The 27,730-nt window shown below is 37.9% G+C and overlaps 1 protein-coding gene across 1 annotated transcript in view; it reads left to right on the top strand.

Annotated features, from left to right (window-relative positions):
• Nucleotides 1-27,730, top strand: part of PRKAR2A (protein kinase cAMP-dependent type II regulatory subunit alpha) — a 59,394-nt gene that overhangs the window by 5,505 nt on the left and 26,159 nt on the right. Inside the window, exon 2 of the mRNA XM_064667357.1 lies at nucleotides 18,423-18,458. Within this exon, the coding sequence (XP_064523427.1) occupies nucleotides 18,423-18,458 (36 nt within the window). The remainder of the gene's footprint in view (nucleotides 1-18,422; nucleotides 18,459-27,730) is intronic.

Here is a 27,730-nt window from a genome sequence, read left to right as displayed (position 1 = left end):
AGGTATAGAAGAAGCTTTAGAGTTTTATTTGTTCTTTGATCTCCATCAATGAAATCAGTTATAAAGCAAAGTATCTTGAACGTGTTTAACATAAAAATACCAAGTGAAAGATTACTGTTGTGCAGCTGCTGTACTTGCACATGTCTTTGCTTTTGCAGAGGCAGTTCTCCCTGACTTAAATCTGAAGGATTAAGTAGAGTAGCTGCTGTTAGTACTAATGGAACTTCACTCCCTATATTTATCTTGTTCTCACAGGGGAATTTTGAAGATAAACTAAGTATTAAGGAAGACTGATCTCACTTCTCTTTAGTTACTTGGACAAAACATCTAAAGGTTTTTTTTTCTTGTCTGGAGGTCTTTTTGCTTCTATATTTGTTTATCACAATAGAGTTGCTTTTCAGCATTTGCTCTTAACGTTGTAATTACTCTATGACAAGGTGAGATTAGGAATTTTTTTAACTAAGTGATGTAGGTCTAAGAAAGCCAGCAATTGTAGCTCAGTGGGGCTTGAAGGAACGTTTCGTCAGTAATCTTCAGTACAAATGAAAATTTAATTAAAATGTATGTGTAATATGTTGTTCTTACACTGAAAGTATGAAGTAAAGGGATAAAAGCTGCTGACTGGCTGAGAAACAGAATTATAGATGAGTTGACTGAAATTCAGCTATTGCTGGATATTGCTAAATGTATATTGGTTTACATCAGGAAGGAGCACCTTCTGTGTTAATTGTAAAAGCTACATTTCTTGGAATTTAGACATAGTACACTTGGTGCTGATGCCAGGACGTTACAAATAACTCTGCTGTTATTCCTATAGCACCTATTAGACAGCTCTTAACAACCTATCTCAAGAAAGATATCATCTTATTCCAGTTTGCACTTAGTGGCTTGACATAATTGTTCTGCCTTAAGTGATCAGTATGTCCTAAAATATGAGGAAGCAAGCAGTGAATTTTTTTTTGTTTTAAATTTCTTTTGAATTTGTATTTGTAATCTGTTGCATACTAGTAACTTTTCACTTAACTGTTAAGCTTGATATTTCCTGAAATAGCTTTTGATACTTGCTGTAACTGTATAGATAAATTAAGCTGTAGATTCAGTACCTGCTGTTTTAGTATCCCGCTGTTACTTTGGGCAAATAGAAACTTTATTACTCTTACGTACTAGCCTCTGCAAAGAGCGTAACTAACTATGAAGGAATTGGATAACTAGCCTTTGTAAATAATTGTTGAATTCTTAAAAGCTTTTGCTTCCGTGTTGAAAAAAGCTTATTGTAATAAAAATTGTATGAAACTTCTAAAATTGGATTCTTCAAGCTGGTTCTAAAATTAAGCTAATGGAAAATATTGTATTGCAGTATTAGATATTGTACTGAACACAAGCTTCTATTTAACTTGGCTATTTTTATTCATTTAATAACTAATATTAGAGTGCTGAGACAATTCTGTCAGTGTTGCAGAGTGCCATCTTCCCCTTGTGCTAACACTGAAGTTTAGTTGTACCCTCTTACCTAAAATAGAACAATGGAGATCTCGGGGAAGAGGAGGAGACAGCAGAGAAGGAGCTCACTTCAAGCTATTCACCAGTCAGTCATTAAAAAGCATTAATGTCTAACAAAGAGCAGTTGCTCATTATTCAAATGAAGACTGGAAGTGTAGCCAAGATGAGCTATGAATGTTTCCCACTGGCTTTAGTAACGTTTTCAGCTTCATGAATGATCATTCATATTTTTTTGTGAAAGAAGAGGGAGACAATAACAAATATAGTTCACAAACGTATTGGTTCCTCTTTTAGAGCAATGTTATTCTTGCCTCTGCAATGGTCCTTTAGATTCCTTTGGTTGTTCTTTGTGTTCCATGCCTGGCTTTGCATCAGTATTTCCTTGGTAAGTAACAATTGTTTGGTGGTTTTTGATACATCAAGATTCTTTGATTCATGTAGATTTAATTGTTTTCCTGAGGTACTGTCAGTTCCCCAGTAAATGGTGTGTACTCTTCTGCACGCTGCAGTTTTTGTATCTTTATGCATCACTGTAATCTAAACAGACAAGGTAAATAGTGAATCACAAGAATATTAGTTAGAAAAGTGACTGGTGGGGAATTTGGGAAACCTGAGTGTGGACAAAACACTGATGTATAAAAGACTCTGGCAGCAAGATACTAATTCTACTAAAGGGGTGCATGCTTCTGAGATCCCATAGTGCAAAAGGATCTTTTAAAAGTAGGGATCTGAAAGAAGTACTGTTGGGCGGAAACTCCAGAAATCTGTTATGCAGAACAAGCAGCTGTTTTATGGTCATTGGTGTTTTGTCTGTGAGGTTGTGAGAACTGTGGTGATGATTGCAGTGTTCTCTTGTGTGCTTTAGTGGGAAGGATACTTAAAAGAGAGAAGAGATTAAGATGAAAGCAGCCTGTCTTATAGTTATCATGCTGCTAGGACCTGGCCTCTGTTTCATAAATATACCCTAAATTGTGTATAATAAAGGCCAGCATTGTATCAGTAGCAGTTTTGCTGGTAGCCCTTTCCAGACTGGGGCATTTCTGTTCTGTATAGAAGTTACAAATGGTGAGTAGTGGCAGTTCTCTGTGCAGAGACTTGGAAATTCCCTTTGGAATTTGAAAACATCTTTAGGAAGAATCTGTCTTCAAGGCATGTGGGAGGGAGTGCAGCTCTTCCTTTTGTAGCATTGCTTTTATCATCATTTAAAAACAACAACAAACTTGGGAGTTATTTTTTTAAAAAATGATAAGCCACTCTCTGTTCTCTCATTTTATTTCCTGGTGGCTTGAAGAACAGCTTTGCTTCTGTTTGGAAATGGTCTCTAGCCTGCAGGGACTGGCATGACGTCAGGCTTTGATGTGAGGTCATCTTACACAAGTCTGGAACCTTGCACTCCTTTTTGGGTGTTTGCGAGGTCCAGACCAAGATGGTCCATGACCAGGGGCCTCGTCAGCAGAACTGAGCAAATTGGCACAAAATCTCTCTCTAAACTGTTGTGTGAAGAAGGATTAGGATTGCAAGTTGGAGAGGAAGTGCATGTTCTTCCATGCCTAACTGTTCTGTCCTTCTGTGGATTTGAGCCGTTCACAGAGAAGGATTGCAAAGGTTGAAGTCCTGCTGCTCTTGTTGCAGAACGTTCTAAAAACTTGTGGAGTTTGTGTGGGGAGCGAAATATGGGTTTTGGATGAGGGTTGAGAAATTTCTCTGTAGTTTTCCTGTGCATTTTTGAATCAACTGTAGTGCCAAGTTCCTTGTTCTTGGTGATTGTATATTGACAGACTGCTATAAAGCAGGATGTCACAATGGCCCTTCATTTCCATTTTGGTTCTTCCTCCCTTGGGACAGCATATTGTTTTGTGCTTCCTATGAAGAAAACTGTTTTCCAAAGAAGCAACTTTAAAAAAGAAAAACACAAACATTTTTGTGTTATTTTTTCTGTTGAGGCTTCAGTAAACACTTACTACTGTGGCAACACTTGTGCTAATCTTGACCATTCAGGAAGAACTGCTTCCTCAAGGACATGCTGTAGGGTAAGGAGCTGGTCGATCTCAGGTTGTCATGGGTGTGGGGGGTACCCCTCTGAAAGATGTCTTCTGGACAGCCCTGGAATGAAAATTCAGAGATGGAGTTAGCTCTTTCCTCCCCTCCTTCTTTCTTTATTAGAAAATCATTGTTCAGAAGCAGGTTTTTAGCATTTGATGTTATCAATGTTTCTGATTAAAATCCGTAAGTATTTGTAACACTGAAAGTTTTCTCAGGTTATGAAATTATGAACGATGTCTCGTTAAAACAGATTAACTTTTAGTCTTCAGTCTTTGACATCTTTGGGGAAGAGCAGGGGAGAGATTCCACAAGTATCCTTGTTCTAAAATGTTGAAGCTTAATGCTGTTCGGAGTGGTGATGTTCAGAGCCCAGTTTCTGAAGTGTATAACAATTAAGCATCACTGGATATAATGTTTTTAATTCTAATCTTGAGATTGTGTAACTTTATCAAAAGCAGCCATAAGCTGGACTTCAGTTTCTCATGTATTCTTGTAGGAGCATAATAATTTTAGTTTCTTATCATTGGAAACATTAAGTGCTGTGCCTTGTGTAATTTTTTCATGGCACTTTGAAATAATGTAACTTTATATGGTATACTGGTTTTGCTAGTGATTTAAACTTTTCAGAGCTTTCAGGGGCAGACAATGTTAACTTGTAATAGCTGAAAGATCTGCAATGTGTTCGTTTGTTATGAAGCAGTGTTTGAGTGGGGGGAGTTTTAGACCAGAAGCTGCTAAAAGTCAGTTCACCTGGAAGCTGAACCTTGTAGCACTTGCCATCTGCTACAGCTCACTTTTTTTATGGTTACATCCAAACTTTATGTCAGAATGAATGTTATTTGTGCAAGGCTCTTGCAGAGTCTTCTGACATCCATGAGCATTGTTAGAATGGTGCTTAGGGATGTGGTTCAGGGGTGGATGTAGCAGTATTGGGTTTATGGTTGGACTTAAAGATCTTAAAGATCTTTTCCAACCTGAATGATTCAGTGATTCTGTAAAAGAGGTTTTTTCCTGGTCTGGGTAGAACATGCTGATTTTTTTTTAATTATTATTTTTTAATTTTTTTTTTACTATTATCCTTTCTTAGGAAACAGAACATATCTGTCTGTCTTCACCCTTCCTCTTTCCCAAAAATCCTCTTCCTGTGAAAGTGCACAGGATGCAATTACTGGAAGTATGTGTGGGGGGTTGTCTGTCAAAATACTTTTTCACATGGAGATGATTCTTTTTACAGCTATATGTTTTAAGTAACTTGAATGTTGATTTAACGTGGTTAGAAGTGCAAATCTGAAGGAAGAAAAGCGATAAAATGCGTTATTTTGAGATGTGGTACAGAAGTTATTTTTGTTCCTCATTTGGTTCTGTATTGTGACCTGAAGATTGCCCAGATTAGAAGTTTAAACTGTTTTAAATTTTAAAACAGACTTATTTAGAATCTACTCAAATTTATTTATACTTTATTTACTAAAAGCAGCTGTAACCAAATTACATCTGAATGAAACAAGCTTCACTTGTGAATTATTGATGAATATATTGTACTAGTAATGAAGCAGTACTTCATGTTGTATACATGTAGTATCCCAGAATTGCCAGAGATGTTAATGATGCATCTGTAGAATCCCTGATACTCTTCTGTACCTTCTCCCTGATGAGTTTGTGCCACCCCTCAGTCCTCTGGCTGTCACCCTCCCTCTGTAAATCCTGTGCACCTCTTCTATCACTAATTTAGGTAAATCTGTATGTAACAAGGACACAAATTGTGAGTTGGTGTGGAGGTTTTGGTGTGTTGTTTTTTGTTTTTCCTTTTTCCTTTTTCTTTTTTTTAAACTGGAAAGTAATTCACTTCAGCTGCAAGTGTATCTGGAACCTTTTACAGACAACTGACCAACGTTTTCTCATTTTCTGGTGTTGGTTATTAAAAAATGTGGTATGGTACATGATACATTTTTTTTCTTCAGTTTTTCTTTTTTAACATATCACACACATGGGAACACTAGTTCTTTGAATACATTTTTTTTTAATTTCACAAATCAACAACATGTCTTCAGTCTTTTTTTAAGCACTTAATAATAATGAAAAAAGCCCTGTAAAAATCAGACTTCAAGAAGAATTGAGCCAGTTCTTTAAATTGTTGGTTTTTTTGAGAAAGACTCGTTTTAGAAAGGTCATTCACAAACAGTTCAGGCAAGAATGAGTCTTCAGTGGTGATTATGTGTGTGGGAGAGAGTGCTAAATCCTAGAAAGCAGTTACAGGAAGGGTGCAGAGGTTATTGTAGCTGATCAGCCCATAATAGATGCCTTTTGTGACAGTGGCTAAGAGGGCTGATAAACATGTTGCCCAGGATGGGGATGGTCATAGGCTTTTATGTGGCATTACTAGAACAAGCACTAGTTCAGTATGCTGTAGTAGGGTCATCACTGAACATTTTTTAAAATGCCCCAGGAAGTGTTCAGTTTGCAATTATGAAGAATGTGCCCCTGGTAAGAACCTGTAGAAGCCCAATCTATTTCTCAGCCTCCCTCTTCCTACTGTTTCCCTCTTCCCCCTTCAAAAAAACTAGCCAAACAAATTAAATACCAACAGCCCCAAACTTGTACAGTGGCTTTGTCAAAATTTATAGTTACCTACTGGAAAAAGGATGCCTGAAACTAGAGAGTCCCTTAATACCTGTACCTGCAGATGAATTTTACTTCAATTTGCCTTCTCTTTGCCTATTGGAACTTAAACTGGAAGTAAAGCATGGGTTTTAATGGGCTGTGGAGTATCTTTATGGAATCACAGAATGGTTGGGTTTGGGAGGTTGTCTTGCCTGACCCCCCTGGGTAAGCTGGGCTGCCTGGAGTGGTTGCCCAGGACCATGCCCAGATGGCTTTTAAGTACCCCAGAGGATGGAGACTCCAGAACCAATCTGGGCAACCTATGCCAGTGCATGGTCACCCTTACAGCAAAAAAGTGTTTCATGGTGTTCAGATGGACCCTTTCTGTGTTTGACTTTGTGCCCATTGGCTCTTGTCCTGTCGCTGGGCACCAATGAAAAGAACCTGCCTCCATTGTCCTTCAATGCCCTTCAGGTACTGATAAGAGCTACCCTGAGCCTTATCTTCTCTAAGCTAACAGTTCTACCTCTTTCAGCCTGTCCTCACACAAGAGATGCTTCAGTCCCTCCATTGTTTTTATGGCCCTTCTCTGGACTCTGTCCAGTATGTCCATGAGTCTCTTGTGCTGGGGAGCCTCGAACTGGACACAGTGCTCCTCCAGGTGTGGCCTTACCAGGGCTGAGTAGAGGGGAAGGACCACTTCCCTCAACATGGCAATATTACACCTAAAGCAGCCCAGGATTCTGTGAAACTCATATTCCTTGCCTGGCATATACAAGTGTGCTTATGCCCTGATTTAAATGTGGATGTGTGAGATTAGGCTCTGAATCAGCTTGAAGTGACACTTGATGCTGGAGTTTCTGATTGAAATTCCTCGTGCTCTTTTATACAGATCAAGTCAGATGACAGCACAGCCCATTGCAGCCTTGTCTTATGTAAAAACACGCTATGTTTCATCATTCAGATCAGTAGTGACAGCAGGAAATGGTAATGAAATGTGAAGTGACCCAGGCAAAGAACTGTGGGCTTTTGTGTGCCTCTTTTACCTGTAGGAAGCTATTCTTGAATTGTACCCGGATGCCTATAATTACAGAATCCTGAACTCAGGTTGACCTGGCAAGTGTAGCTGTGTAACAAGCCTGCTGGGTATATAAAACACCAGGCCCTCTCAGCGTTGCTGGTTGTTTCTGCTGAGCTTCGAATCTTCTGTTCCATATTTTTCTTCTAAATTGCTCTTTTGTAGAAGTAGTTCAGTTATAGTTGTTTCATGCTGTCTATCACATGAGATACACCTGACTGTGAGAGTGGCTTCAATCTGTTTTGTCTGAGACTAAATAGCTAAGAGGCGAAAGGAAAAGCTTCTTACACTGCATCGCATCCGTAACTGCCCACGTTAATTCTTCCTTTCTGTTCTAGTCCAAACTTGGAGCAGACCAGCTGTACACCACTGATGAAAAAGGCTAAGACCAGCCCTTTTTTCCTTGGCATTGGAACAGATTGGAAGTGCCAGTACAATCAGTGGTGAGCGATAGGCTCATTGTGTGCTCGGGTTTGAGAGCGGAACCTTGCTCTGTCCTCTCATTTGTTTTCTTTTTTTCCTTTCTACCATAATGTGTTCTAGAATGGTTGTAGATGTGCAAATACAGGCTTGAGACTAACCATGTGTGTATGCCCTGACCATAAGCAATTGTGTCTTCCCCTTCTGTGTAATTCCCTTATCTGTGTTGGGAGCTGCACTGAAGCTCAGAGGATCCATAAGCCAATTAGTCTATCAGAGAAGGGCACTGGAGTTAGAACAGTTGGATCACAATGACTGCATTCTGATGTTGCCTCTACTCGTGTAATTATTTTTGTGGCAGCACAGCTATTTACCTTAATGAGCTGTGGTCTTGAATTTTTGTTCTATTCCTGTTTATTACGATACAATGGCAAAGGTGGTGGAAGACGAATTCCCCAAGAAAATGCGTCTTTCATGAAAAGCAAGTGTTGCTGTTCTTAGAGTTCCTATGTCATATTTACATACTGAGTAGTCTTATATTTCTTGCAACGTGTCTAAAAGCAGTTTGTCAGTATAGCTTGTATTGGACAAATAACTTCAGTTTATGTGTATATACATATACACACACATACAGTTTTCTCTCTATAGATTGTCATTCACTGCCATTTTTGTCAGAACCTTACAGCAAAGTACAAGCTGAAAATACGCAGATGATTGGAAAAATGTAATTTTATGTTACCATGGTTTGGCAAGAATTTGAAGCAAATGGTGATACTGTTAACTCAGTGCTTTTTTATTCTGAAAAAAGGTAACTATATTGTTCATTCTAGAATAATTAGTCTGACATTGTAGGAAAGTATCTTTATTCACTGAATGCACCTGTTAATCGAATTATTTTATTCAGGTGCTCTTACATCCTTAGCAATGCTTGAATTTTAGATTTTTACAAATGCTTTGAGCTTCTCTACGTCATTTCAGTTTACTTTGTCCCCTTTTGTGTACAAGATAGATTTGCTTAAGTATCTATCATAATGAAAGATGTGAGTGTTCAGTTGTATCAATTTGTTGGCTCTCTGAAAATTGTGGCTGAATATAAACCATATTTTGCTCAGAAGTAGTGAGGGGCTAGTAAACTATATTAGTTATGGATATGATAATAAGTATTTGATTTCTCATGATAGCTTTTATATCCTGATACCACATTATCTAAAGAAACTATCAGTCTCAGTAGGACTTTATACTGAGCCTGCCAAGCAGCTGCCAAGTGCAGATAGCCAACATTTACATTCAGTGTTGTGTGATGGTAGCTGAGACATGATTCCAATTAAAAGCTTGGTCTGCACACTGCAGATGTCTTCTGAATATTAATGTGCACTACAGCCTGAGCAGATGGAATCTCTTTAAAATACAATGTAGTGAATGTAAAATTAAGGTTGGATTTCTGTTGAAAACTAATAGGCAGTCAAAATTTTTCTTGTCTTTCTTTGTTTTTGACTGCTAATCCACATGCATATCTGTGTATCATCATAACTTTTCTTTACATATAGGCGGAAATCAACTCTTCATTATGCATTAAAATAAAAATACTAAAAATATGCCTTATTGAAGTTTTCTCAAATGCCAGATGTACCTAGAAAAATATTAGGAATACGTGCGACATTTGCTATGCCTTAAAATCTGCCTCTGCCTAAAGGACAGAAAATAGTTGAAATGTAGGATGTCCATGAATTATTTAAGGAGTTCTTAATTGAGGAAGGCTGTGTAAAAATATACATAGGTGTTTGTATTGAGTTGGGATTCGGAGATGTTCTGTGAGGTGTATTAGGAAAAGTACATCCTGCACAGGAGGGTTAGAACAAAACCAGGGAATGAAGAGAGTGACAAGAACATTAGTGGTGCACTGCCCAAACTTGACTGTCAGAAGACAGCAGCAATCCAGCTGGGAAAGTGCATGGATTAATTACTGAAGTATTTACTATGCTTCCATGGCAGTCCTTGAGATATGAAGTAAAGCCTTGGTAGTAGGAACAGATTAAAAGCTGTGAAAATAAAGAGGGTAAGTGTGGTACTGAAACTGAAAGCAGAAGGCTTTCAAGGTGAGTGGGAACTGTAACTTTCCTCTTTGCTGCTGCAGTTGTGTTTTCCTCTGGGGCAGAATGCAGGTGTGTGAGGGGAGGGTACAGGGGGAAGAGGTTATAGAAAAGGCAGTGACAGGAGGTGTGAAATATGTGGATCCAGTACACTGCTTCACTCACTCGTGTTATTACTGCAGCTGTGACACCCTTTTCGTACTTCATTTTACAATTGCTTATACCTCAGGCTGTGTAAACACTAAAGCCAGTGCCACTGATAGCATTTTCCACTTCATCCCTATTACTTCAATGGAGATTTCCCCCCAGATCTACATTTGGATTATGTTTGTCTGTTGTAGTTATGTTGCCTGGGTAATATTTCTCTCAAATTTACTGGCCTAGCTGTAAAGAAGAGGTTCCTGCCTTCAGCAAGGGTGTTCAAGAGACACATGCATACTTTCAGAGACGTTGACTTGTGTGCTATTCCTGAGGATAATATTAATTCAGGAGTGTTTTTAAAATCCAGACTACAGTGGGACAGAGAGCAGAGTTGCCCATGAGGTTTGGGGGAGGACTGGTTTTGATGGTGGTGTCCCAGAGTGCAGATGGGGGGACCATCTCCCTTAGGGAGAAGTGTAGGAATTACCTCCTGAATCTGCCCTACCTGTTGTGAGAGGTCTTCTGTTGTTGCTGTCATTAGTTTTCACAGTGATGTTTAATGCATTCAGATGTTCAGAGTAATGGTGGGACTTTTAATTAGGCTTCTGAAAAGGGAAAAACAAGTCCTCTTTGACTGATTTCAGTGGCAAGTCAGGTGTGACTGAGACTGTGCTCTTTGGGGCAGTGACTTATGTACCTTGTACTTAGCAGTGGCTCTGTGCTACGATAGAATGCAAATTTAATAGTAATGATATGTTAAAAAAATTCTTGAGGTTTATATGATTTTTTTTTTTAGCCTTATTCACATTGCATTCACTTGTATACAGTTCATTATTTTGTGGAAAGAGTTTTTTTCCAAGAGGTGCAGTCGGAAATAATAAAAATAGAGTAGTGTGCTAGACATAGTTAAATGATGGTTTTTATGACTCATTTAGGAATTATCTCCAGGATTTCCAAGTATGTTTGGTGAAACTTAGCTTTCCAAATAAGCTGAAAGAGGTCTAAGTGTGGTTAATTTGTAACATAGAGCAATGACTTTGCATCTTAAAGCCAGTCAAAGGATAAAAATTTGGTCAAAAGTCTTTAGGGTTGGATATTTTAAGAAGTATGGAGAGGTCAAAGAAAATCAAAAGCTATAGTAAAAAGCCAGCTGAAATATGGAAAATATTGCTTTAAAAGAACTGTGCTTGTGAGAGTCAAATGTTGCTTCAAACAGCTCTTCCAAAGTTTGTAAGGAAAAGATTTCAGACAAAATTTGTCTTCATTACATTTCAAAAATCCTAAGTACCCTGAAGTATTAATCCTTCTGCCTAATCCATCTCTGATCTCTGGTGGGACAGGAGTCTGGTAAATAAAGAGGTGACACTTGAAAGCAGGACTGGTAAGATAGAAGGGAAGAGTTAGTCAAGAGACGTGGAAAAAGGAACAGGCTGTTCTTTGCCGCTGCACTTAGACCTGAGGGTGAGTTGTCCATGTTTCTTACTGATTGGGAAATGCCTTATGGGTCCCTAGATAAGATGCAGTCTTTTTCTGTAAGAAGTATTTATTTTAAGCAAACTTGTAGTTATTTCTCCTTGGTGTGATGTTTCCATTTCTCTGTAGTCTCATTCTCATCTTTGACCCTTTCTGGCTTTTTCATTGTCAGACAATCCCTGTGAAAGTCACTTTTAAGGATGTTCAGTATCTTTGCTTTCTATCATCTATTTAATGTTGGGCTTGCAAGCTTAACTTTTCTGATAATACTAATGTGTCTGCTTAGGTTCCCTATCTCTGAAATGCCTTCCTCTTTAAGCTTGCACCTAAAGCCCAAACAAATTTCCATTTTTCATTTGCTTTGTTGTACCCTTCAGAGTCTTGCCTCCTGTGACAATGCTTTGAAGATTTGTCAGCTGCTTCTTTACTCTCCTGGTTCTCTGCAGCATCCTTCCTACTCTGTGCAGTGTATAATTTTGTCTTTCTAAAACTTGAAAACATTCCCAGGTCTTTCATTTCAGTCTCTGACAATCTCTGTTGTAGTATCAGCATACGGTTATATCTTTAATCACTGTGAAATGTGTCCTTTCAGCTGAGATTGTACCTCAGCATGGGGAGTTTTTCTAATTTCATGTCTGTAAAGCAAGTGCATGCCTTGTTGCTATCTCTTTGATCTTCATAATATAGATTACTCTCATAAAAAATGAACACACACAAAAAAAAAAGTGCTGTGTTTGGCTTAATCTGAGATGTCAGCAAGAAATAGGAAAGGGCTGTGGGTCATACCATTGCAATGTCAGATAATACAGAGTGCTGCTTGATAGGTATTTGTTCTCCTGTACTTAGGCTTCAGTCAGGCTGTATTAACTCCTGAATTCTGAGAGCAGAGTTCGTTGCATAGAAGGGTCATGGTCCTTTTTTGTGTAAATTAATATCTGCTGAGAAACGTAATCAAAATAGTACCATGCAGGACTGTTCAAATTCAGTTATGGAAAGAGAATATTGAAATAGGGATACATTTTTCTGAAGTATCTCTAATTTAAAAACAAACAAACAAAACTCTTAAAATCTTAGTCAAGAAATGCCGTTATAACCAGAGGTTCACCCAAATTCCTTTCAGTTATTCAGGTAAAGATTTCTTTCTTGAATTTGTCAGCTGTTTAAAGTCTGTCCATTCCAGAATGCCTATGAATTTTTCTTCTGTATTTAAAAACCAAAAAAGAGCCAACCCAAAATAGCACAAGAACTTTAACTTCATAAAACATCTTTCACCGACTTAAGGGCCTTGCTGATTGACTCAACTTTTCCCTTCAGAAGTTACTGCATTCTTTCTACTAGAGGGGTTCTAAAAAACTTTGAAAGCAAGGGTCAGGGGCTCTTTTAAGATGAATGTTTCTTCAGTGATTTTTAAATCCAAATTTAAAAAAATCAATTAAATTGGAGACGGGATGTTTTGCTACTTTGTTTTTATATTTTGTTATCTCTTGCTACTGATGACAGCTGTTTTTCAATACTAGGAAATAAAAAGGTATCTGTGCTTTTATTACTTGTTCTGCAGCAGAGAGGAAAACAGTGTTTAATAGTAATGTAATTTTTGTTGTTGTTTTCCAACTCAATAGATGTGAAAGTCTCTTACAGAAAAGCAAAGTGTGTGTGTACCCAGACAATCAGGGACCATGGTTTCCATTTTTCTGCCTTTTATTTTTTTTTTTTTTAATTTTCCATACTCCCTCTGAAAACTCACTTCTTCCTTAGTGTTCCCTGACCTTTTGTCTTCCTCCAAATATCTGGCATGCTTCAGCTGACACCATCAGGGTCTCTCCTGCCTGTCTCTAACTAGGTTCTAAGTTTCCATGCTCTTCTGGTGGGGGTGGGTGAGCAGAGGAATAGAAGGGAAAAAAAAAAAGGGTGCCTGTAAAACCCTGTTCTGTTTCTATCTGTTTTGCCTTTCTGGAAGAAAACTTGATGTGGGCTGTTGGGTTCCAGAGCTGCCTCTGGAAAAATTGTAGTAGTTTGTAGCCCCAGTCACGCTCCCCACCTTATCAAGCAGAGATGTGGAAGGGAAGTGGAATCTGCCACTGTCCAGCAAAGGCATCCTGAAGGAAATCATGAATACACAACTATTATATTAGAAATATTCACAGGGAACCCCGTTATTTTACTTACTTGTCGAAGGGAAAGGTTCAGATTGGTATTCATTAAAGTATGATGGTGTATCTGATGATGAAAGTCTTGTTTCTGCTATAGAATTACTTTTTAATTGCCAGGATTCATAAGAAGTTGATAGTTGAACCTACAAGTTTTCTCAGAGTTGTGATGGTTCCTATCTATGTACGTCCATTAACATCTTGGTGTGTAGAAAAACAGTTTGACAGCTGTAGTCTGGCACTTCCTTATCGTAACTTGATATAACATTCCACAGAGACAGTCACGCCTCAGATTTATACTCCACTCTGCTTCTGGTATTTCAGCTTTAATGGTTTATAGTGTCAACTCGTTGTTTGGATAATCTTAATTGACTTGTTATATTAGAACAGTTTACATTCTGTTTCTCTTTTTGCCTCTCCTCACATGGGATGATTTTGTGCCATGATTTGATGGGAAAGTACTCTGAAAATCACTGATTTGTTACTTTGTTTTAATAAAGCTGATGTTTTGTGTGTATGTTCTTTGTACTCTGAGTACTATACTACAAAGTTTAGGCACCTACTATAAGCTTTACTCCATCCTTCATCAGGAAACCATCAAAAAATTGTTGAGTTGATTAGAGTTACACAAAAGATCTATTTTACATACTTGTGTGCACAATAGCTTAACTTAGTCTGCTGCTATAAATTGTGTCCAGTATCAGAAACATGAGCATGTGGGGATTTTTTTTACCCCAGTTGTAATTAGGAGTGTTCACGGCTCCTAAAAGGGCTTGTGGAGGAGGAGGATGTTTTCAAGGTATCCAATGCTTCTAATACTGTAACATTGTGCCTGGAATGCCAGTCATTCCTTTGACCCTGAGTGTTTTTCCTGTGACCCTGAACTGATCTTTTGAGTTTCATTTGTCCTTTCTGTAGGAATTTAAAGTTCTTTGGACAGGTAAGAAGAGCATAGCAGTAGCTGGGAGAATGATGGTTGTACTTCTGTTCGTTTCAGGCTTATGAGTAGTGTGGAGAAGCAGCTTTCCCTGTGATGGTAGTAGTGTACATTGGAAAAAGCCTGATGGTGTTTTTTTTCACTAGTCACTTTTCAAAGTCACTGTCAGAGAAGGGAGCCCACGCACTGTAGGAAAAGCATGCTTTTAGGTCTGACCGCAAAGAATGATTTTACTGTCACTTGTTTGCCTTAAACACTTTAATTGTTGGTTTGGTTTGAAAGCAGGTGTAAAAAAAGGTAATATCTGTGTCCATTTTTCACCTGTGAGGCTGAGTTTTACACCTACCTGTAGGCATAATCAGAACTCTTGTAAGTTTAAGCTTAGTGAGCCAAATTCCAGCATCAGGTACTTCAAAGTAAATCTCAATGCCCAAGCAAACTGAAAAATACTGAAGAAATTCCTACTTTGTTACTTTTTGAAAGTATTTAAAAAAAAAATTTAAAATCCCATTCTGTGATTCAGAAATATACATTCCTAATATTTCAAGTGAGAGAAGCCAATGGAATGGAGGCACTAATGAGTAATAGTACAGCTCTGTAGCAGTACTGCTCTTTGATGTAAGGTACATTTGTGAATTTAAGTAATGAAATGTACTGTACTGGTTTATTTATGCAAATTATTCAAATAATTTTTTATTAAATAAATGTAATGACATACCTTTGCTTTGAGGAAGACAGGTTTTTTAATCTGAAACAGCCCGTTAAGTGTTCCTACCTAGTGCTTAATTCAGTCTGTGCCTCAGGACAGTGTAGAGAACACAGATATGTTCAGCAGACATTTCTCATTTTTCTTGAACAGTGGAGTAGGATCACTGCCCTGAGTCAGTTCTGGCAAAACTGTGGAATGCACAGCTTGATCTGCCTTTCCACTGCCAGAGTCACTTGCTTTTGGCTGCCAGAGAGGAAATTGGGCCGTTTTACTCTCTTCTGGTACAATGGTTTAATTTAACTCAGTTTTTGTTGTGTTTACCCAATTACTGTGTCTTGGTTCCCATGAGCCAAGTAAAAGCAGGAACTGTGCCAAAGGTATGAGACATTTTGGACTTGAATATTGCTGCACCTGAGGTTCTGACATAACGGAGAGCTTACAATGCAATCATCTCACAGTAAAATCTTTTAATCTCATTATAGTCTCTGCAATTAACGTATAATAACAGCCATGTTATTACCAGAGACATGGCCCATTGTTCAACCTGAGCCGTGTCCCACTGGTGTGCAGGGAGGGAATTCAGTTCCAGTTCTAACTGGAGGTACAAAAAATGAAATGTTTCCTGTTTCAAAGCAATTCCATCTTGTTTTTGTAGATCCCAGGTCTGGTGAGTGGTACCAGGTTGATGTGCTGGATTCTCAGGATTCCCATCACCGTGTAGGCAGAGGTTGCTCTGGTGGCTGTGCTGGTCTAAGAGGTTGTTATTGGTGTGTCCCTCATTATTGCTTTAAATTAGATGCCCTTTAGAGCTCAATCTAAGAGATAGGCTGTGTTTACTGTAAATGTATTATTCCCTTCCGTCCCATCTAGTTTTTTGGAATCTGTCCACAGACTAATGTAGATGTATGTGGGACCTTCAGGAGCTGTTCTCTTAGCAGTCCTTGATTCCAAGCTTTTCTCCATGTACTTCTAGTGATAAAACACAAGGATGCCAGAGGAGTGGCTATAGTGACTGCAATACTGAAAATAGTCATAAGCAAAGAGAGCTTTTCATTGGTATGCCAGAAGGAAAAAAAAAAACCAACCCTAATCTTCTCTAGTAGGAAATGTCAGATTTTCTCTTTAGCAAAAAAATAGTCATCTTCTGACAACATATAAAAGTGAACCTGGAATTTTATACATGTTAAAACTGTCACTGGTGTAAGAAATGCAAACTATCATTTTAATCTTAAAAGCTTTGTGGAGGCAGAATAATAGTGCTCTCTTAACTGTCCTTAAAAGGTTATGTGTTTCTCATTTTTAACACTGGAAAACTTGATGCAGTTTTGATGACACTGAACCCTGCTATGGGATAAAATAATCAAGATTCTAAAAGAAGACATAGTCTTTGAAAAGTGGATTTTTTTCTGTTACCCAAAATACGTCAGAGTTTTCCGTAGTATATTAATTCTGCTTAAAGACACTAAAATGTTAAACGTGAGTAAGAAATGGGTGTAGGAATCATGAAGTAGGGAAGAAACTCTGCATGTGGCAGATAGAGTGTGAAACAATGTTTTTACTTACTAACGGTGTTGATTAACAGTATCTGAATCCATGTATGAGAGGAGTTAAACATTTACTTGAAACTGTTATGACCTTGATGAGGTGCTTGTGCAGCAAACATCAAATTCTGTTTTGAATCGAGTATTTCTCTTGTAAAAAATCACTTGATGGTGGAAACTGAACTAATTGGCTTTGTTCCTCTTGTTCTTCAATACCTGAGAACTGGTAGGCTCTTTGCTGTGTCTCTGGACAAAAGTGGTGAGTGTTCCTGTCTCTGGAGGTCCCAATTTACCAACTTTAATGCTCACTGAAACTGGCTCACTAAACTAGTGATAAGAATGTACCATTGCAGGGCACATTGATGTCCAAAGCAGTTTTGTGTCACCACTGGTGACCGTAGACAGACCCACGTAGAAAAGAGCAGGGCAAAATATATAAACACTTTCATTTCAGGGAACTGCACAAGTTTGTTCGTTTAATAAACCTGAATGGATCTGTGTTCCCAATGCCTGTCTCCCTTTAAGGTGAGAGAAAGTTCTCACATCCCTGGTGTCCTTTGGCAGGTGAGATTTATGCTGCCCTTATTTACAGGAAGGGTTGCTGCTGTCAAAAATTGCTTAAAGGTTTGAAGATAAAGTTGCCTGAATTCTCAGGTTTATTATTCAGTGTTTTTGAACCTCTTCAAGCTTGATGTATGAAACACTGCATCAGGGTTATTTTTATAGGGGTTATGTCATGTTATAGAAGTTCAGATCTAGATCTAAATTGTAAAATTCAGAATAATCTTGCTTTTAATCCTGAGCTTCTTGTGAAGCTAAGCATTGTCTCCTTGTAGGTAGATTTGGCTGAAAACCCTATGAAGTTACCCTGATTATTCCCCCCACCCCAGCTTCTTCTGATTTCCTTTGTCATTACAAAAGAATACACAATAATATTTTTGTTCTTATTTTTCTCACTTATGTGTTTTCATGTAGATGCAAGGTGGTTTTGTTCTGGGTGAAGCTTTACAGGTTAACTGGTTTTTGTGTTGAGACTGAAGCAGCTCATGAAGGCAGTAACTTGGTTACAGTGAAAGGGGCAAAGATGCTGTTTGCTGAAGCTTGGCCTGATGTCAAAATGTATGTGAACAGTGAAAGTCAGGAAGTTCATCCCAAACTAAAGTTCAAGTACTTTGTACAGCCAACAGCACGAACAAAGGAGCAATGGATTATCCATCTCAGAATTTTTCAATTTAAATCCCTTATGGAAGACAGCCTTGGTCAGGGATAGATGACGAGTTATTATGGGAGCACTGCCTTGGTACTCACACAGCTTGTGCTCTGTAGGAGTAGAGAAGGGATTAGCAGTAAGTTCCTTTGGCTTTTGATCCATGTTAAGTAGGTAGAGCTAACCTAAAGTGCTGGAATGTTGTGCAATAACACTAAGTAAAATAGGCTGGGAACTGATGGCAGGTTAAGACTGAGTAACCTCTGTAAAGGTGTATTTTTTTCAGAATTAGGTAAAAAAGAACCCCAAGGCTCTTACCAGCTATCTTAGCATGTAATGGCTTTCAGGAATATGTGGTTTAATGTTAAATAAACACTGACTGGCAAATAAATGGATGAAAGCTTTATATTGAAGCGTTTTAATTTTTTTGGAGATTTGTATAGGATGGGTGTAGTAAAAATAATAATGATTAATCAAGATGATGACTTTGTAATAATCAACACAAATGTGTAATTTTGATTATTTTTTTTTTTTTCAGCTCCAGTTGTTAACCGATACAACAGAAGAGTATCAGGTATGGTTTCTTTTCTGAGAGTTTAAAGTTTCTGAAATAGTTTTTAAATGTGTATTTGACTAAAGGAATTGCATTAAAAATTACCTTACCCTTATCACTGCCTTATTTGTCATAATTCTTGGAGTATTTTTATTTGAAATAATGATAATTGCTTCTTAATTCACTGTAGACAGCATAGCATAATTTGCCATAATTATTTTACAGGAAAATGAAAAAATGGCAGCATTTTTCAGCTGTACCACATCTCCTAGTCTTCCGTGTTGCTAAGAATTTTATCTCTGGTTAGAATATAAAAATATGGGGGGAGGAGTTCCCCCATTCTGCATTGTTTTAACCCCTGGCTTGTGCAACTGATATTAAATTTGTTGAATTAGTGGCTGTTCACTTGTTCTAGAGACACAGATTATACTCTTTTATTTGTTTGTTTTCTATCTCAACCAATATTAAATGCTTTAATGAGAAGCTGTTATTCCCAACAAATTCTTTTCGAAGTTGGTTTTTGAAAGAGTATCATGTGAACAAAATGTTATGTGAGGATGAGAAGGTACTGCATTATTTTTTTCATTTGAGGTGCAGTGTGAATTGCTTTGCATGTGTTACTTTTTTTTGTCTTCAGATATTTAACATTTAGCTGGCCTAGGAAATTGTTTGGTGAAACCGAAAGCTCTAGTTTTGAGTGCAAGTCCACTCAGTTTGTAATCTGTGTATATGATCTTGCATATTCTTGGGTATGTTAGTTATGGTGGGGCATTGTTGATTTTATATATATATATATGCTACATAAATAAGTGGTATATAAATAAATGCAAGATAAATACATGTTTATGTGCAAATTGTCCTTATAGTCATGCGGTTCACTTGCTTTGCTGCTGGTTGCTTGGGTGTGATTAAGGGTATGATTGTGTATTTATACCACTACAAATAAGTAACTGAGTATAATGAGAATTTCATAACTCTTGAAAAATTACAGTGCTGGTAGTTTTGATCTATTATTACATGAGAAATTGAGGCAGGACAGAACTGTATCTTGAATAATGGAGTTTGATACTCTGATAGTAAATATTGCAAGTCATATATTGTAGAGTATCTTAATCTGGAGGGGCCTAAGACATTTTAATTTCTCTGCTAATTAAACTAATCCATCCTGGAACCTGCTGATGGAGTAAAATCATACAAATGAGAAGTGAATACATCTCAGATTTAAATTTAAATAAAGGCCAGATTATTTCCAAAGTTAAAAATTGAGCTTTATTCAGAAGGCATTTGTTATCTTTTTGACTTTTCAATACTGAAATGTAATATTGGTGCTTACATAGTACTGAGCTGCTCCTAGTTAAAAAACAGGTTTAGTCATTTAAGGGGGTCTAAAGGTTAATGTGAACAACTAAACAGCAAATGTAAAATTGAATTGCTAACTTGTGCAATTAGATTAAGGAGGACTGTTTAGTTTCTTAATAATGCTGCTGCTTCAGGAAGAGCTAGAATAATTCAGAGTTTACAGTTCATCTTAGAATTGTCATGGAGACAAACAATCATAGAATATATATATATATTACTACTTTGTGTTAAATATTTTTTTATTGTGAAAAGTTCTCCAGTTTCTCTCTCTATACACTGCCTAGGTCACGATCAGCGTGGGATTTGTTAAAATGCAAAGGCGATGCAAACAGCATCCATGTGTGCACAGAGATGCTGTTTGCCTACTCTTGGCAGGAAAAGTAGAGAAACCTACTGGTTTGGGCTGGGGGGGGAGTTGTTTGGTGGTCTTTTTGCACTCCATACCTGCTGTGTCTGTCAAGAAGTTACCCAGATAGGAACAAGACTGGCAGGGCTCTGCTGGGGCACTGAACTCGGCTCCCTGCCATCACAGGCAACCACATTTTACAATCTCTTGCATAAAGTGAGTGACTCATTTGCTGGTTTTGGTGCTCTGGATTTGATTTGATTTCCCTGTTAGATGCCTTAGGTTTTAAGCAACTTTTCATTCTGCAATTAATAAAAATAATGCAAATAATAAAATAATAAGACAAAGATATGTTCTGCCTTTACAAACCAACAAAACAGCAAATACCAAACCAACATTGCCTAACAGATTACTCAGCGTAGTATCTAAACATTTCTGGTTATAACTAATTAAGTAAAGCAGAACAAACCATGGAGGAAAAAAAGCTGTCACATAATTCTTTTTGTAATTGCATTTAGTGTATTCTTTTCTGGACTTCTCTTCAGAGGAGCCTTCTGCTAGTCTGTGTTGCCCCTTGTCAGTCTGACCAGGGATTGCTGTGTTTCCAGTGCAGTGTATATTTGTAAGGGCAGTGAAGAGCAGTGTTAAGTTGCTTGCTGCTGTCAAGATTTACATGCACAAAATTGTAGATTTACAGACAAGAGTTTAAAAACTCGCATGGGGAATATAAAAGAAAATACTTAAAATCCGGCTGCCTAGGGAATTATGGCGTTGCTCTCATTTTTCACTAGGTCAAAAATGAAAGGAAAAATATAATTTTAATTAAAGGAGAAGTTGATAAAGTAATTGACTACATTATACATACAGTGTAGGACAGGCTAACAGTTGTTCTGGTAAACTCTTCAACTAGAGATATGTTTTTGGAGAGTAACAATTGTTTATTATGTTCTTGTATGCGTAACAGTTACTTCTAAATTGCTTTATTGATGTTCTCAATCTTAAATTTGGAGTGTTTACTACTGGTCAGTTGTGATTAGCTGCCTGCAGATAACAGGATTATCATGGTTCCCTTGGTGGACCTAATGCAAATTCTAGGGATACATAAACCCATAGAATAAGTCTGTTGTAATGATTACTAAATTTTCATTTAAGTGTTTATTTTTAGTTATGAAACCTCTAAACTGTTCTGGAAAATACTGCCAGTATTGTAAATATTTAGCTGTCATTCTATAAGACTTACTCAAAATGTGAGTTCTCTGTTGGTCAGGAATTTTACTTTTGCACTTCTTGAAAACCTTGAGCAAATTAGATTACCTCTAGTTTATGCAGTACTACGGTAAAATACTTCAAATCAGGACTTAAGAAAACTGCTTGCCAAATGGTAGTCTGTTAGAAAGGTCAAGCTGACCTTGTACAATAAAACATACTTAGTCTATATTCTTTTTGTCCAAAAGAAGAATTAATTTTATTTCCACAGTTCTCAAATCATTGACCGAAAGTGATGATACTGCTTTTATATCCTGTAAGTGGTAGTAGCACAGCCTCACATACCACTTCTTTTTACTAAATCTGTAGTATTGAGAACTCAGGGATTCATTCTGCTCATTTGTGCTCCCCATTTCTTTAACATTTGCTGCTATTTCATCCCCCAGGCTGAGGTGCTCTCTGAGGGGGAGGGATGGTGTTGCCTTGTGTGCCTTTAAATTCTGCCAAATGTTTTGGCAGCTGTAAAGGTTCTACAGGGAATCCCATTTGCTCCTTGACCAGAGAAATGTGGCTTTTTGTGCTGGCCAGAGGATCGGCCAGCAAAGCAGGGATCCATGGATGGGGTAGTGAGAAACCCCATGGACTGTGCAGGAGGGTCATCCTGGAAAAGGGGGGCTTATCTAATCACATTCATGGAATTATTTATAGAAGTGCAGAGTGGTAGTGTTCTCGTGAAGAGAAACAGCCTTTTCCAGGGAACACTAGGAGGGAGAAGGAGAAATGAGAGCTTGATGTTCCCCTAGAAATCAATCTAGTAAATAGCTGGCTCGTGTGTGGCATGTTGGCCGTGTAACATGTTGAGAGCCATGGTGTGCACACAAACCTCAACGTCGCTCGGCTCGGATTTGTGTACGAGCCTGGCTTGATGAAAATACTCCTGTTTGCAAAATCATAAGCCATCCCTACGTAGAAACTAAAAAGGAAAAAAACTCCTCACTAATCTGAAACCCTCCTGACTATAGGGTGCCACAGACTGTGGTGCCATGGGCAATTTCAGTGCTAATTACCCAGCAGACCAGTCGTCTTGCTGCTGCTTTAAGTGAATTAGCAATGTCTGAGCCTTCTGCCAATGTAACCCATCTGCCCAGGCTTGGATTGGATGGCCTAAAACCCACAGATTCCTTCCTCCCAAGAATTCATACTTGCTTCATTACATTCCTTAATCTTTCCCCAAGCATACGGGCTCCTGACAAACTTAATTCTGTTAGTCACTTCATTTTCTGTAATGCAAGAGACTGCAGAGCACACCAGTGAATATCCCAGCCCTTGGTTAGTGACTACAAGGTGCAGGGAGATGGGAGAAATCAGTGATACCTTCTTTCTCAAGTAATAATATTAAAGCTATTTCAAGACTAGAGGAGGAGAGCATGGATAATTGTCCCACTACTGATATGTAACATTGAGGAGAATTTTGCTCCTGGTAGGATATGAATGAAAGTTAATTGTGTTTTTGGAATGAAGGGTGTGACGCCCACTACAGTCTCACTTGTACATAGTTTCTTCTCTTTTAGTTTTAGCATATTTCAATAAAGTTTTTTGCTAGATTTCTGTACTGCCTTTTCTAGACACCTTTAATTCATTCTACAGAACACCCACTCTCCAGCAGACTTGCTGATATCTCCTTGGGATAGGAAAAAGCTGACAAAATGTGACACCCATAGCATATATGTGTGACAGAAGGTTTTAATCTTTTTTCTCTAATTATTTCTGTTTGTCTCAATGACCTGGTATAATATATCTCTCTTGCATATATCTGTACTCCCTCCTGCAGTCTTCCTTTGGCCTCAGTGGGATAGGAATGAGATTACAGTTTTCACATTCAGCAACTATAAGCAGAATAATTGACCTATATAATCTAGGGAATCAATATGTGATAGTTATTTCCTTAATATTTTTATACTGGCAAAGTAACATGACTGTCAGGATCTGTGCCTGTTTTCATGTTAATATAAAAAGTAATCAAATAAACAAGACTTGCCTGAGTTAGTCCCTTTGGAAGAGCAGCTTTCAGCAGAGACTCCTTGAAATGAGAAGGATCAAATCTGCTGTTCCTGGAGCTGGGTGCTAAGTCCTCCCCTAAGGTAGGATTGCTGAATAAAGGTTTCGTATGTAGAGGATAATTTTGTTTAAATGTTACTGAACCCTGTTTTCCTGTGTACAGCAAACATTAGCACTATGTGGGACACTGACAGTTCCCATTGTCAGTGTCCCCAGCAGATGTTGGGTTCGAAATCAGTATCTTTTCTCTAGCAATCTGATACGACAGTATGGTTTGGTGTTGTTAGCATTTGGTAAAGAATGCTGTCTTGGGATCCTGTTAAATTGGGACATCTAAATAGTAGCTGTGAAGCAAGAGGCAACACTTTTCTTGGGAGGTGGTTTTGAGTGTTTTCTCCTGCAGGATACTATCTATACTTCAGTGATAGAATCTCATCACTTGAAATCATCAAGGGAGGAAGACTGAGTGGTGACTTTTTCTGTGCTATTCTCTTTGCTTTATACTTATAAGACTATCTGACTATCAGAGAATGACTTGAAAATCATGATCCAATTTCTTCTCTTGTAGCTATTTAATGAATTTCTATATTGATTATTCACCATCTTACAAAACTGATGGCATAATAACTTGTGCTGAAAGGTTTTCAGACAGGTGATAAATGGTAGACTTTTGAGTTCAAAAATTCACATTTGTACAAATGGCACAAACAGTTTTCCTGTATCAGCAACCTGATGCTTCTGTGATTTTTTTTTTTTTGCTAGCCTTACTGATTGCAAAACTGATATCATAACTAGAGTGAAAATAATTAATTCATTTTGAAAAATGTTGATATGAGCAAAAGCCAAGCGTGTGGGATGACAGATGAAAGTGGTGATAAATTGTGTGGGTGCTTCTCCTGTAAGAAAGTGTCTGAATCATTATTCATTAAACCAAAAAAGCTTGTTTTCTCTGTTTGCAATATTGGGACTTATTTAAAAATTCCTGGCATGTGATTGACATCCAGTGAATAATGAAAAGCTTATATTTGGAAATTAACAGTCGTGACTTCACAATTACTTGGATTTCACAGTGTTGTGAATAATTGTAATTCTGATCGGGTTTTTTTTTCTGGCATAAAGAGAAATACACCACAGTGAGCATCCTTATTTAAAACTTAAGTCAGTGCAATACCTGGTCAGATGAATTCTGATCCAATCTACTCAGTGCACATAAGTGCTACAGTGGAGTAGAATTCATTCAGTTTTTGTCTTTTAAATTTATTCTTTCTAAATAATTGTTCATGCTTAGGTGCCACATAACCATGAAAAGTTAATCTTCTGATGTCAAATGTTTTAACTGAAATCAGTGCTTATTAATCAGGAGCAAAAGTATAGCTATGTACATTTTTAAGCCATTAATGCAGTATGGACCAGTTTTTCAAAAGTATTCAAGTAGCAAAAGGTGCTAGTGATTAACTTCCATTAATTGTTTTACATTAAAAACCTTTAAAAAGCTTACAGAAATGCTAGTCCTTATTTTTAGATACATAAATGCTTTTGAAAATATCAGCCTTCAGCTGATTGTTCAAATAAAATTTAATTCTCTCACTTTTTGATAGGTTGGAATTTAATTTTCTTCTTTTGTGAGATGAAAAAGAGAGTAGCTTTTTTTTATTATTATTTTTTATTTGAATTCAAGCTGGTTTTCAACAATTAAAGCCCAGATAAAAATATTCCTTCATGGTTTGTTGTGCACAAGAGACTGAAAGCAAACACACTAGAGGAAATCTCAAAATGCCTGTCACAATACAGGCTGAAAGGGCAGTTTTATACCTAGTGCAAAATATGGTGCTGTGATTGATGTACATCTGTGGAGTGACCCTGGGAGTTAAATGAGATTTGCCTTTTTTCTTGTGAATATATAAGGCAGCACTTTATCCCTTTTTTAATATGAAGTTTTAGACAAAGTCATAGATGATTTTATGCCCTTAATACACTCATGCAAGTTTAGGTCGCTGTTACTTCAGATTAATGTGAAATGGGTTGAATAGTCCATATAGAACAGAAAAGCTTAAACAAACATGATTTAGATATGAAGGGGTATCCCATGTATTTTCAGAAGCTTCACTCAGTCATTTTTAACACCAGAACACCTTGATGAGGCTGTGCATACTCCAAATAATGGAAGGCTTTACTAGAATACTGAAACACTCACTACAGGGAATATAATGGCAATATGAAAACCCACTACAGGAAATTCTAAAGCAACCTCGAGAACTGCTGTGAGCACTTTAAATGCTCTCTTTTAAAGAGAGACTTAAATCAGGACTTGACTGGGAGGTGGCTTGACTGGGAGGTACTTGACTGCCTGAAGCACTTACCTGGTATGGATTAGTGTGTCTAAATGTGTGCGTTTCCCATGTCTCCAAAATTTGGAAGAGAAAAGAGCGTAATCTTGTTAAACTAATGTTAAACTAAACACTAATGTTCTCTAATGGAAAAACACAAAACGAAGTGATCAGAAATAAAGCACACAAGTTCCAAGTGATGAAGTTCTGCCCAATATTAGTCTTTTACCAGCCCACCTCAGTTGTATTTCCTGTGAAGGGAATCCATTTGTTCCTTGAGCCACTGAAGTGCAGAACTGGCTCATCTAGGAGATGAGCTGCATCGAGTGAAAGAGTTACACCTTCCCCATGGCTGGCATTCACCAGGGCATGGGAGTTGCTCAGCAGCCACACAGGAATGGGGGGGGACCTACTGGGTTTTTCTTCAGCTAGTCAGACAGTAGGTTCCCACATTTCCTGTTTTGCCTGTGTGCCAGGAAAGGAAGGAGTTGATTCCAAGCACAGGGACCTGGGGGCTTCCACATCATTCCTCTGCACAAAATCCTTGTGTATCAAAGCCATGCTAGTTTTGTATTGTTCCCTGTTGCTCCAGGTAAATAGGTGTTACTTGTTCTATTGAGGATAATGGGAATTTTAGTATATTTGGATGTTCTCTAGAAATCTTTAAAAATGATATCTAAGTTGCAGAACCATTAATTTCAGGAATGCCTTCTAACACTTTGACATCTTTCAATTCTCTGTCATGATAGATGTCAGAAAGGTGTGGGTGATTTTCATTGCTAAATGAAATTTTAGGGCTCTGCTCTAACACAGAAGCGCTTCAGTGCACTTTTCCCAAGATGCTGGAGGTTCTTTTAAAGTATTATGTGCCTTACTGCAGGTTTAGCAATTCACATAGCAGAATTGCGAGTATAAATCCAAATAATGCCTTATCTGGAAACTGAAACAAAATTTCTTATTTCTAGACTGGAAAAACACTTTTCCTTTTTTATTCCTCAGCTAGATTATCTCTTCTATCTGCTGTTTGCAACTAAAAGCCTGTAAGATACATGACTTTTTTTGGAGTAGGGTGTATATTTGAGCCGTTTCTTGGAACTTGTGCTGTTTTGATGGAAACTGAATGTAAAATGAACATCCTCTGTGCTGCTTTTTACTGAGAGAAAGTATCACTCTGTTTATCAGGCACATAAACATTACTGGTGCTTAATTTCTGGATTTATCTGCCTTGCTTACGCAACACATTTGGGAACGTGTTAAAGAGTTATGTGATGGGCTAAACCAGAAGATCATTAAAGCAGAAGGCTTGCTTCTACAATTGTGAATCTGGGTGCTCTGAAATAGTAGTAGCATCATGTTTTCCAGGAGACCTTTTTTATGGATGACTATCTCATCGGTAAGGCTCTCTTAGAAGGCTTGAACAAGGTCAGCAGCATGTTTATCCATTTCAGTCTTCTGATTTCTTAACTTCAAGAATAAAGCTTGCTTCATATGAATTTCCCAGGCTTCACCACGTGGAATAGTATATAGCTCTAAAATACCCTGCTGCTGTTTTGAGATTTCTGTTTAAATGTAGTAAAGAGAGTTGGAAACAGAAGAAGCAAATTGTAAATTACTGTTTTAAGATTGAAAGGACAATATTATGAGTTTGGTTGTTACTATGTCAGAGCTGTGAACTCCCTTGATCAGCCACATGGAAAACTTTCATATTTTTAGTTATTCCTCTACCGTGATCGAGGTATTTTTTATGTTTTAGTTTTCATGCAGACTCACCTCTTACTGCAAGGCCCAGAGCACACCACTGTCTGATGGGATGCTGAGCTCTCTTGTTGTGAATTGAGACATGGAAACCAAAAGTGCAGGAGCCTTAGTTGTGGTTTCGCAGGTGATTCTGTGAAATAGGTGATATTGTCCCTCAGCTCCTCCAGCTGTACGGGAGACAGGCTACTTGCAGCACCTGGAGTGAGGTGGGAGGGTATGACCCTTTAACCATGTATGAG

Source organism: Pseudopipra pipra, chromosome 11, assembly GCF_036250125.1.
Source record: "Pseudopipra pipra isolate bDixPip1 chromosome 11, bDixPip1.hap1, whole genome shotgun sequence".
Taxonomy (NCBI): domain Eukaryota; kingdom Metazoa; phylum Chordata; class Aves; order Passeriformes; family Pipridae; genus Pseudopipra; species Pseudopipra pipra.
The sequence above is the reverse complement of the archived record's forward strand: the minus strand, read 5'-3'. Positions and strand labels throughout refer to the sequence as shown.